The following is a 13,256-nucleotide window of genomic DNA, read 5'->3' on the forward strand; positions in this document are numbered from 1 at the left end:
AAACATAGTCTTGCCAGATGTAAGCTAACATCAGTAAATAACTGATGACAATAACATTTGTCTTCTAGGAACTGAGGAAAGATCAATGGAAATGAGGAGAGTAGAACAGTCTGCCTCATGAGTGAGCCCTGCTCAGGCATCCCTAAATTTCAGCTCCTGCTCCACCCTAAATCCCTTAACCACCTATGTAAACGTGCCAAGTCAGTAGCCCATCAGAGTCTTAGCTTTCTTATTTGTAAAATGTGGATGATAATATAGTAAAGCATATTTAAAATGCATTTTTATAAAATACAGTATGAAATGTGTTTTATCATAAAATGTACTACCATCAAATAATCCATCATTGGAGCTCTCTTATCCAATATGATAAAATTGGTAGGGGGTCAGTTAATCAAGGTATTAAATATGGAGAAGAAGCACAACAAATTTTACATATAAACCTTGAATGCTATATTAAAATGTATAACTGTGCTAGTCTCATATAAGGCTGAGAGACTTTTCCTTTAATGTGAGTCCCTGGCTGGCACGTAGAGCCCTCTTTTGTGCATGGATGACACCTGTCATGCACCATCTACAGCTGGCAGTTCCAGTAGACTGCATGCAGATTTAGAGATAATTGGAAAGCTGAGTGCAGAATGCTTCTAGATTTTTATGATTTGCCCCATTTTTTGTAGTTGTCTAACACCCAATTTTTAGCATTTGGGGGTGGGGGAAAAAAACACTTAACTTTTACAAAAATCCCTTTGTCATTTAACTTAGTTTTCCTATTTCGTTGGTTCTGACAGTTTTTAATTAACTGTTGTAGTTGCATCACATGTGTGACTGGCATAAGCTTTGGTCCTAGTTTGTCTGGCAGGAACGGAGCTTTGCAGATAGGCCAGAGACTGTGTACAGGGAGGCGAGAGTCCTCGCTACCCAGACAAATGGAGAGTGCTGGTTAATCCCACGAAGGATTAAGTGGGGACAGGTTAATGGAACCGCTTCACTAAAAATATCAGGGACATGGGGACTAGAGGAGACAAAGGATAGCAAATGCCTGGCTCGGTGTCCTGCGAACAGTCAGTGCTCAGGAAGGATGGCTATTGTTTCTCTTACTGGTGTAAAGTCTAACAGTGACAAGATTAGTGACAACAATCCTAAGGAACTAATCACAGCAATGCAGTGCTTATAAACAAAAACAGTGCAAGAGCCAGAGGATGTCAGGCAGGAGCCACGCTCACAGTGCAGTACAGTGGTAGGTTCTATACTAAGCTGAGGAAAACATACTTAGAAATCTCTCTCTCTCTCTCTCTCTCTCTCTCTCTCTCTCTCTCTCTCTCTCTCTCTCTCTCTCTCTCTCTGCAGAGAGATTTACTCTGTCTTTAGTGAGCTTATTTCTGTTGTCCTCCTGACCTTAATGGTGAAGAACTGGTCTCCTGATTCTGTCCAACTTGTTCCTATGGTGTGACCCTGGTGAGGTTACTGAAATTGCCTATGTCTCAGTGTTACCATCTCTAAAATGGGGATGCTAGGTGCTTCCTCCATAAAGCATTATTTGCATATATATATATATGCACTTTTATTGCAGATGTGTGAGCTCCTCAGCTACCTCTGTGACTGTGAGCTGCAGCACCGAGTGGAGGCAATTGTGGCATTTGGTGACATTTATGTCTCCAAGCTCCAGGCGAATCAGAAGTTCCGCTACAATGAGCTCATGCAGGCCCTGAACATGTCTGCGGCTCTGACTGCCAGGAAGACCAAGGAGTTCCGCTCACCCCCACAGGAGCAGGTGAAAACCCCTTTCTGAGCCTCTATCCCATTCCTAAGGAAGAATGTGAACCCTATGGGCGCAAGGCACTTGAATCCTTTCTGTGCCTGGCAGCACCAAGCTGTAGGGAGTGAAAAGACCCAGTGCACCAGGAGACAGCCCCCATCTGACAACTGAGGAGCACCTGCCAATTATCTTTTGGGTGGGAAATAACCCTTCTCAACCTGCATGTAGGGCAGCACTCTCTCCCTTCCTTTACATCTATTTCTCTCTCACTAAGTCAAAGCTGGCTCACTGTCAGTATGCAACTTGCACCCCAACAAGGATCCACCACTTTAAAAATTTCAGTCCAATCTTTCCAGAAATCACTGTTCTCTATCAGAGATCAACAGAATATGGTCAGCGTTATTTCCCAACTATGGGAGTAGGTGCCCTGTCCTCCTGGGTGTAGCTCACGATCCTGGCTCCTGGAAAGGCGGACTCCTACCCTTTCTTTCCCCTTCTGCCTCCTTACCTTCTCTTCTGCCTCCCCTGGGCCAGCCATCACTTCCTCCTTTAGCCTTCTAAACAATCCACTGCCCAGTCACTTCAGACTCAATTCAGAAGTCTGTAACTCAATAAATTCTTCCCTAATGTGTTAGCCCAGTGGTTCTTGAACAGACATCAGAATCACCAGAGGACTTAATAAAATACAATTTGCTGGTCCAACCTCTAGGGTTTCTAGTTCAGTGGGTCTAAGTGTGAGGCCCAAAAATTTGCATTGTTAGCAAGTTCCCAGGTAATGTTAATGCTGCTGGTCTAGAAATTAAAAGAAAGAATGGACAGTAACTGCTGTCAAACTCAGCTGTCCCATCTGCCACGCCTCCCAGAGTATTCATTTCTAGAAGGAATCTAACCATGAAGCTCTCTAAACAAGAATTTAATATCAGCAAAGGATGTGGAAGATTGAGATCAGTTTTAGGGAAGAGCAATGCAAAATCACTTGGGAAATAAAGTGCATAAGAATTAGAATTTTAAAACAGTGATATGATTATCTCATCCTTCTGTAACCTTTAAAGATAAAGATTTTCAGTCCTATGTCCAGAAAGTAATCAGAGAGATGAAAAAACCATGCTTGGGGGGTGGAACTAAATACAAGAGTAAGTAAAACTAAGTCTAGAGATATGCAAAGTACATGTTGATTAATGGTTTTTTTAATATGTTTTATTGATTTTTTACAGAGAGGAATTGAAAGGGATAGAGAGTTAGAAACATCAATGAGAGAGAGAGATACATCAATCAGCTGCCTCCTGCACACCTCCCACTGGGGATGTGCCCGCAACCAAAGTACATGCCCTTGACCAGAATTGAACCTGGGACCTCTCAGTCCGCAGGCCGATGCTCTATCCACTGAGCCAAACCAGTTTTGGCAATGTTGATTAATGTTTAAAATGATAATTGCCCAACAGAAAAATGGAAGGAGAACATAGATGGGATATTTCTAAAATGTGAAATAAAAATGGTCCTTATTGTGGAAAAACTAAGTTCAGCCTCACCAATTAAATGCAAATTAAAGCAACAGGGATATGACATTTTTCACCCATTAAATTGGAAAATATTTGAAAATGTGTTAACTCTCATTATTGTACTGGAGATGGCAAAGAAATACACACTCTTGTATAAATTTGATGATAATACAAACTGCTGTGAGCTTCCTGGAGGGCACTTTGGCAATTCATATCAAAAGCCATGAAACTGTGCAAACCTTTTTATCTCAAACTTTTGCTTTTAGTATTTTATCTGAAGAAAATGGTTAGAGATGTGAACAAAAATTATGTAAAAGGAAATTAAAACCAACTTTATTTATAAAGATAAGAAATGAAATAACAAGTATATCATATCAGGTCATTAATTTAACATAAATTTTACATAAATTGCTATTTATCCATATAATGAAAATGCAATGCACCTATTAAAAAATAGGTTAAGCCAAAACCGGTTTGGCACAGTGGTAGAGCGTTGGTCTGTGGACTGAAAGGTCCCGGATTCGATTCCGGTCCAGGGCATGTACATTGGTTGCAGGGGGTGTGCAAGAGGCAGCTGGTCGATGTTTCTCTCTCATCGACGTTTCTAGCTCCTTATTTCTCTCCCTTCCTCTCTGTAAAATATCAATAAAATATATATTTTTTTAAATAGGTTAAGGCCTGGCAGGTGTTGCTCAGTGGTTGGGCATTGATCTATCAACCAGGAGGTCATGGTTCGATTCCCAGTCAGGGTTCATGCCGGGTTGCAGACTCAATCCCCAGTGTGGGGCATGCAGGAGGCAGTCAATCAATAATTTTTTTCTCATCATTGATGTTTCTATCTCCTTCTCCCTCTCCCTGTCTCTGTGAAATCAATAAAAAATATATTTTTAAAAAATTAGGTTAAGGAAATAAGAAAATGCTCAAGATAAATTGTTGAATAAATTTAAAAAATGAGTTTCAGAAGTGTATCTAGATCCCCCATATATAATCTCAGCCCATATACATAAAGATTTGGAAGATATTAACTAAAATCTTAACAGTGGTTTTCTTTGGTTTTATCAGTACATTTTCTTCTTTAGGTATTTTCCAAATTTTATGCAATTAATAAACTTTTATAATCAGAAAAAATTACAAGCTACTTTTATTTATATTTTATCTAACTTTTTATTTAATTTTTTATCACCATTTATTTCTTCTATGCTTCTTTTCCCCCCTTCTGTAATCACCAGACTATTGTCCATGTCCATGAGTTCTCTCTTTTTTTTTCATTTTTGCTTCATCCCTATCCATACACCCTCAACAGACTTCCCCCACCAGAGCTGTCTATTTTTTTCTATCTATGAGTCTATCCCTATTTTGCTTAGTGGTTTAGTTTGTTCATTAAATTTCACATAAGTGAAATCATATGGTACTTGTCTCTCTCTTACTGGCTTATTTCACTATGCATAATAGTTTCCAGGTCCATCCATGCTGTTGCAAAGAGTAAAATTTTCTTCATTTTTATGGCAGAGTAGTATTCCATGGTGTAAATGTACCACAGCTTTTTTTCCCCAGTCATCTACTTACTGATGGACACTTGGGCTGCTTCCAAACTTTGGCTATTGTAAATAACACTGCAGTGAGCACAGGGGTACACACATTCTTTCAAATTAGTGTTTCAGATTTTCAACATTGACCGTTTAAAAAAAAAAAAAAAAAGGAGTTAAATAAAATTTGCGATGAATGTTGGGTATCTGTCTAGGGCAGGATCTGAGTTCTTTGGACCACCACTGAGAACAAACTAGCCATTGTTCTTTGTCCCTCAAAGATCAACATGCTTCTCAACTTTCAACTGGGAGAGAACTGCCCCTGCCCAGACGAGATCCGGGAGGAGCTGTATGACTTCCATGAGGACCTTCTCACTCACTGTGGTGAGCTTCCAGCATGCAGCTTGGTCAGAGACAAGTCGGTTCCTGGCTCCTTCGTTAGAAGCCAGTAGGGGGAGGGGAGGTGGGAAGTTATTTTTCCATTTTAAAAATTACAATTCTAATTATTTAAAAAATGGTTCTATCCAAACTACTTGGGTCAGAAAAGATACAGGAAATAATCCTGCCATAATTCATGTCTGAAATGTCTTCTACCTGCAAGAGACTGTGCTGAGATATGAGAAGGGACTGTGTCTCTGAAGAAGGAAATAAAGTAATTTGTTCTATGTAAACCTCACCCAAAACACTTTCAGTGAGAGAGTTGGGTTTGGGACTCTGCTTCTGATCCCCTTTGCTTTGTACTTTGGCAATGATACGCTATTGTAACGTCTGTGCCTAAAGGATTCTAAGCAAGCAATTCCTCCCTTTGATACATATCTGTTGGTTTTAAGTGGCTCTTAGCATTTGTGCTGCTTACATATCAGTGGATTGAATAATATATTGGATAACAGATGATCTTTTCATTTGAAATAACCCAATGTTAACTCTTTCTAGGTACTTTAGAGTGCTTTGGAAATATAGGTTAGAAGAGTTAAGTTTGGAGGTTGAAATTACTTGATGTTCTTAAACACAAGAAATCATCTTTTTAAAAAAAAAAAAACTTGTGAAAAGACATTCTATAGGCAAATACTTAAGGATGAGAAACAGAGTTCTTATGTTCTCTCATTCATTTCATGGTTTCATATCCTGTTCAAGATTTTCACTGTGTGCTGTGACTTGCTAGGGGTTCCCCTGGAGGGAGAGGAAGAGGAAGAGGAAGACAGCTCTTGGACTGGCAAACTTCGTGCCTTGTTGCAGAAAATCAAAGGCCCTCCCAAGCCAGAAAAGCACCAGCCAGCAGTGGAAGAAGAGAGATGCCCTAGTAAGTGACCTTTCAATCACAGTACTGCCAGCACAGGGCTCCTCTGAGACCTAATTAAGGGAATTAGCTTTCTAACAAACATCTATGATAGAGATGGGGCATCTAGCTTCAAAGAAAGTATCTGCTATAATTGGTGGTAGTTATTGTTGTATATATTGAGTTGTGCTTTTCTTCTCATTGAAGCAATTTACTTTCAGAGTTTTTTGAAACCTGGGGGGTCCATTGCATAGTGGGTCTGCTCTTATTGTATCTAGTTAAAAAATGCCTGGACAAATGTTTCTGTGTTGTGTTCTCTGTTTCCACCATCTTCCTCTTCTAACCATTTTTGTTTCTGTCACTTCTGCTTGTACTTCCTGAGCACTGAAAATTTCCCAGTGAGGAAACAAAGTAATAATAAAAGGGGAGTAAAGGAAATAGGATGTGGCATCTTAGGGAGGTGTTTGTGTGTGTGCCTTTTGGCTACAGTTTTCATAATGTAATATCCTAAAGGACTTTGACCTTCTATTTTTATATCAATGCCAAACCTTGATCAAATTCATTTCTTTAGTTCTTACAGTGTAGGTGACTTCTACCATGTGACCATGTTGAGACAAGATCCTAATTTGTTCTATGGGGCAGTTTATTGTCTACAAACCATTAACATTGCAAAAGGAGCGTTGTCTGCATATTACATATAATCAATCTGTCTTTAGTATCAGATTCTGCAAATATATCATTTGTCTAAAGAAGAAGGATTTTCACGGGTTTAATATAGTTGCCTTTTGTCTTGTTCCCTGTTCTTATCCATCTTAGAATATGCTTTCAAATCATAGTCTGAGCAATAGCCTGTCAAGATATGATGGGTTTGTCTGAAAACTCTAACTTAGGGGTTCATATGTCTTATTGCCCTTTATATTGACCTTCCATGTTCATCAGACCATCTCTGAAAGGAAAGAATCCTCACCATTTATCAGCAGAAGTGTTGAAGCCTCTGGAAAAGTATATGGGGTACTTGGCAACAGTTGTCCTGGCAACCCTTGATCAGACCCATCTGTCACCAAGGACTGGGTAGGGTGGGTATTTGGTGAGGATATGCTAGGAGGATTTCTAAAAGCACAAAAGAATGTGAAATTAGACTCCCTTTGTGGTTCCTGTCAAAGCAGAACTAAAAATAGATTGAGCTGACCCGTATTACCTGCTGAGTCTATTTTGAAAGTGGATGTTTCTTTCTAATAGAAGATGTCACGACTGGGTTCCCTCCAAGGGGGCCATCTCATGTTAGGGAAACAGAGTCTGTGATGAGATCACCTGGCTCTGTGGAGTCTCCCTGACTCTAAGAATGGTGCCCAGGCTCCAAGGCTTGTAACCTAGCACTGGACCCTGGACCTTGGGCCAAAAGGCTGGATTCTGTCTGCTCTGGTGGAACATGCAAACCCAAGAGGCCACCCCTGTCGAAGACCATGTCGTCAGCACATATTTTTTCCCTTCCACAAGCAGGGTTATGAAAGGTGCAAGCTTTGTGTCATACATTTTCCATCTTGGAGTCCCAGAAATAGAAATAAAAAGTGGTGAAGCATGTCTGCTTGTCAGTGTATAGATTCCCTGCTGCATGTTCCAGATAACCTAGGTCTCTCACTCAGAGCTGACATATTAAGAGAACATCTTAGGAATGGTTTAATTGCCACACACCCCAAATTGTTTTTAATTTGATGGAATGGAGAAAATATTTTTTAACATGTAGCCAGTTGAAATAAAGGGGTCAAAATCCTTTAAAATATTGGCTATATTGTCCATGTTATTGCTTATCTGATTTTCTCTTAGCCTTGCATTTCATAAAATACGAAAAGTATAGAAGAGAATAACATGCTATTGTGAGTTGACAATACTTCACATAGTCAGTCCTCTATATCTTTGTGTTCTGCGTTGTTATTTTGTTGCTTACATGTATTACTAGGTGCACCGCACTGGTTAATAATAGCAGATTTTGTGATAAAAGAAAACACGATTATTTCAAGAAAAACATCAAAAGTGCTTTATTCAAAGTAATGTCCATCTCTAGCTACACATTTCCCCATCTTTCAGGTAATTTGGGGATTCCTTCCCAATAAAATTTTTCTTGTTTTAAGACAAACCATTCAGAGACCCAATTTTCCACTTATTCATATGTTTTGAAGTGCTGCTCAGAAAGTGCATGTGCCATTGATCAGAACAAGTGATAATGTGAAGGAGCAAGGTCTGGTGAATATAGTGAGTAGGTTAATACTTCCCCAGCAAGATCATTTAATGTGTCTTTAGCTGGTTTTGAAGTATGTGATGGTGCATCATCATGAAGCAAAATTACTTGGCCGTGTCTTCTGGAACATTCTGATGGTTTCACAATCAAAGCATGGTTCAAATTGATTATTTGTTTTTGGTAGCTATCATGTATTAATGGTTTCACCTGGTCTTAAAAGCTCATAATACACCACACCTTCCTGATTCCACCAAATGAGAGCATTGTCTTCTTTCCGAAGCAATTTGGCTTTGCAGTCAATGTTGATGGTGGACCTGGATCAATCCATGATTTTGTGCATTTGAGATTCTCAAAATAATCCACTTTTCATCACCAGTCACAATTCAATGCAAAAAAAGACTTTCTTTTGTGTAATTGAAGCAACGTTTTACTGATGACTTCTCAGTTTTCCATTTGTCTTTCATTCAGTTGATATGGCACCCATTTTCCTTCCTTTGAAATATTTCCCATTGCTTTGTAAATGATTGGAAATGTTTTGCTGAGCAACGTTTAATCTTTCTGCAAGTTGTTTTTGAGTTTGACATGCATTTTCATCCAATAATATATACTTGTAATTGTTGGTCTTCAAACTTTTTCAGTTGACCTGGACTTTCTCTGTCTTTCACATCGAAATCATCACTTTTAAAGTGTTTAAACCAGTGTTCACAAGTATCTTGAGATGAAGTATGTTCACCATAAGCTTCTCAAAGTATTCAGCAGCACTTTTCTTCAAAATAATGAATTAAAACTTCCTACAAATGCTCTCTTTTTTTGGCACAAAATTCAACATTTTTAAGTATAAAAATATCTATGATGTTAACACCTTCAGAAAATTTGACATGAAGTTTTGAAACTTGCTGTCAATACAACAAAATAGCATACATATCAAATCATCTTATATATCAACATATGTGTAACACCATCTATCGAAAAAAAATCCGCATTATTAACCAGTACACCTAGTCTGTAGTTTGGCCTAAGATAGTTGTATCTATACTGAACATTTATAGACTTTTTTCTTTTCATTATTCTCTAAATAATACAGTATAACAACTATTCATATAGCACTTACATTGTATTAGATATTATAAGTAATCTAGCTGTGATATTAAGTATATGGGAGGATGTACACTGATTATATACAAACTATAATAGTAGCCTGGTACACAAAATTCGTGTGTTCCTCTGCCTGGCTTGCCTCCTCTCCAATCTGGGACCCCTTGAAGAATGTTCTACTGCTAGTTTACAGGGATCAGACTTAAACCGGCAATCAGACATCCCTCTCACAATCCGGGACTATTGGCTCCAGCCATTCATCTACCTGCCTGCCTGCTTGATTGCCCCTAATCATTCTGCCTGCAGACCTGCTCACCCTCAACTGCCCCCGACCCCGCCAGCCTGACCATCCCCAACTGTCTCCCCTGCTGGCCTGCTTGCCCTCACCTTCCCTCCCCACTGGCCTGCTCAGCCCCAACTGCCCTCACTCCAAACTTCCCCCTGCTGTCCTGATCACCTCCAGCAGATCCCCACTGATGGTCTGCACACCCTCAACTGGACCCCTGCTAGTCTGTTTACCCCCAACAGCCCCTCCTGTCCCATCCTGGCCTAATCATCCCCCACCCCCACCCCCTCGACTCAAGGTTTCCAGCCTCTTCTTTTTTTCTTTTTCTTTTTCTTTTCTTTTTCCTTTTTTTTTTTTTTTTTTTTTTTTTTTTTTTTTTTTTTTTTTTTTTTGCGCCTCCTTGAGCTAAGGCCAGTGCCTGCTGGAAACAATTATCTAGGATTTATTTATCTCCTATAATTGAAACTTTGTAGCCTTGATCAGAGGCCAGGGCTGGCCAGGGCAGGCAGGAAGCTTGGCTTCCTCCATTGCTAGGGCAACCCAAGCCTCCTGCTTGCTCCACCTCTGTGGCTGGCTGCCGTCTTGGTTGGGTTAATTTGCACACTCACTCCTGATTGGCTGGTGGGCATGGTTTGTGGGTGCAGTGGAGTGATGGTTAGTTTTCATGTTTATCTTTTATTAGTGTAGATACTAAACCATTTTATATAAGGGAATTAAGCACCCATCCAATTTGGTAGCAATAGAGGGTCCTGGAACTAATTCCTTGCAGACACCAATGGATGACTGTTGTGTTTGTGTTTTGTTTTATTTGTTTGTTAACTCCTCCATTGTTTAATTAATGAATATAGGACTCAGAATATTAGGGATTCTTTTATTCTTTCCACATTACCTGGTTCCAGAAAAATTTACAGGTGACTGAATGTCACCAGCTTCAGGTAACCAAGATGCGTAGAGCTGTGATCCAAGTCTTCTGACTGATTCCCCCTCTTTCCATTGCCTCATGCAACTTGCCAAAGAATTTTTCAGTGTATATATCAGGCACCCCCAACATAAGTATTACATACAGAATGGCCTTTTAAAACCATCACATTTTACCTTGCCTACTGCATCTGTGAGGTAACTCACTATTTGACTTATGGTTATGTGTACTCAGAAGGTCAAAGTTTTAACATAAAAAAAATCAGCCAAGTCAAATCTCTGAACTCAGGGCTTCCAGGGTAGGTAATACAATTTCTCCTCTCTGAGAAGGTGGTGTTTCCCAGGTAATCTGAAGGGAAACCTCAACATTTCTAGGAAACAGAAAGCAACAGTGTCCTGCACCCATGAGAATCCTGCTGGCTGGATTTGCCTAAACTAACTCCAAATCCATTGAGGATGAAAGCTGTACAATCTTATCAAAGATCACATGAGAATGAAGAGAGGAAATCTGATAGTAACAGCCCACCATACTGGGTTATGCTTTGTTTTCATATCCCAATCCAGCAAATTCCCTAGAAAACCATTTGCCTGCTAGTTCTAGGCCAGTATTTCCCACACACTACAGTTTAAGCAGGGTTTCCCTAAATGTAAACATGCAGCCACTGAGTTACTCCCCCAGAAGCATCATGTATCACAGTACCTGACACAAAGTGGGTCCTAAATAAATGTTAGGTTGTTCTCTCCCCTGACAACCAGTCTAGGTTAGCCCAGCTCTGGGTCAGACTTCTGAATGACAGAACTGTGAGACTGTAAATTTCTGTTGCTTTGTCTCTAAGTTTGTAGTGACAGCAAGAAGAGAATACTGGGTATCAGACATCTTGCAAAGGTAGGGTTGACATATATTGGCAACCATTTTAGAAATGTGAGGAAGAGGAGGGTGTTATAGATGGTCTATATGGATCCCTTGAGGTAGGCAATTGAGTTAACAGAGGAAAGAAGCAGAGTCTGACTTTTATTTAGCTCCTTATAAGTCACAAGATTTCTCACACCTCTCTCATTCACCTGAAGAGCCCTGTGAAGGAGATGCTTGGTGTAATGTCCTAATATTTGGAGATGAGGAAATGGAGAATCCAAGGCATTAAGCAACTCATCCCCATGGAAGGCAAGGCAGGAAGCAGAACTCATTCAGATAGCACACTGGCTCTAATCCAGTGCTTCTCGGCAGGAAATGCATAGCAGGTAGTATTCTGCGTCTGTTGAATCAGTCAGTGAGGCCTGCCCATTGGTAGCCTGTATTTTAGTGATGGAGAAGAGAGCTTGGTTGTCATGGGAGCGAAAATATACTGAGCACCTGCTTTGTTCCAGGTACTGTACTAGATACTTCACATCCCCTCATCTGATTTTGTCTTCATGCAAACAACCAGATACAGTGGCAGCCAGGTTCCTGGTTTGTTTTTTTGTTTGTTGTTTGTTGTTGTTTTTTGTTTTGTTTTGTTTTGTGTTTTGTGTGTGTGTATGTGTATGTGTGTGTTTTCCTCACCTGAGGATATTCCTATGTTAACTTCTAGTGAGAGGGGTTGAGGATAGGGGAAGGAAGGAGAGAAGGAAACAGGGAGAAAGAAGCATCTATCAGTTGCTTCCTGTACTGAGGATTAGACCTGGCTGAGTATTAGACCTGCAACCTAGGTGGGTGCCCTGACCAGGAATTGAAGCTTCAACCTTTTAGTGTGTGGGACCATGTTCTAACCAACTGAGATACAGCCAGGGCAGCCAGGTTCCTGACCTGCACACCAGACAACTAAAGCTGAAAGAAGCCAAATAATCTGGACGAATTTCTAGCCGTAAGTAAGAAAGAGTCCAAGGCTGGAATCCTGCTCCATGTCCAGGCCCTTACCCTTTCAGAACACTGTGCAGAGGTGACTGGGAGGGGGCCTAGGGGTCAGGGGAGAGGCTAGAGAAGCCTAGATACTGAGGATGCCTGGTCCATAGCTTGCCCCATAATCAGTTTATACTGAATAGACCGTAGAAACTAAAATAAAAGCAGATCGATTATTTCCCCCACAGAGTAAAGACAGAGACCTCAGTCCTCTGAGTCCTTTACGGTCCCACCTCTGCTGCATGTTCATTTCAGAGACATACCTCCCAAGCCCATCAGACATCATATAATCTCTCTGCTCTTTTCCCCATTGTCACCATTGATCATTTAATCGCCTAAATGTTTTTTGAAGAAGTGATCATGGGGCTGGTTGACTGCTTTCATAAACAACAGGCTAATTATCTCCATGTGATGAATGAGACCCAGGGGGCCACAGAGGTGGACTGGCTGAATTGGTGGTTTCACTGGTAGTCTGTAGGGCTGCTCTGGCAGGGAGAGTGTGTAGCAGCTGGAGAAACAGTCCTTTTGCTTCCACACTTGTCTCCCTTGGAGGCTCTGGCCAAGGTAGGACACCACTGAGGGAGGGAAATTTAGAAACAGACTTAGCAGAAATACCCAAATGCCACTCAACTGTCCACACCCAGCCGGCCCTGCAAGCCAAGGTCAAGGGTGGCCAGGCCAGGCCTGACTGACGGGGCAAATTGTGGGGATCATGCCAGTTGTGGATGAAGGCGGGAGGCTCCGTGTCCAGGCCTCTGTCCCCAGCCCTCACCCCCTGCTGCCTCAGCAGT

General features: G+C 40.8%; 1 protein-coding gene across 3 annotated transcripts in view; it reads left to right on the forward strand.

Annotated features, from left to right (window-relative positions):
• Positions 1-13,256, forward strand: part of RYR3 (ryanodine receptor 3) — a 508,007-nt gene that overhangs the window by 334,961 nt on the left and 159,790 nt on the right. For all 3 annotated transcript variants that reach the window (XM_084861661.1, XM_084861660.1, XM_084861662.1), the window contains exons 36-38: positions 1,568-1,768; positions 5,060-5,162; positions 5,941-6,078. In XM_084861661.1, the coding sequence (XP_084717787.1) occupies positions 1,568-1,768; positions 5,060-5,162; positions 5,941-6,078 (442 nt within the window). The remainder of the gene's footprint in view (positions 1-1,567; positions 1,769-5,059; positions 5,163-5,940; positions 6,079-13,256) is intronic.

This window comes from Pipistrellus hanaki, assembly GCF_964339955.1.
Source record: "Pipistrellus hanaki genome assembly, chromosome: 1".
Taxonomy (NCBI): Eukaryota; Metazoa; Chordata; class Mammalia; order Chiroptera; family Vespertilionidae; genus Pipistrellus; species Pipistrellus hanaki.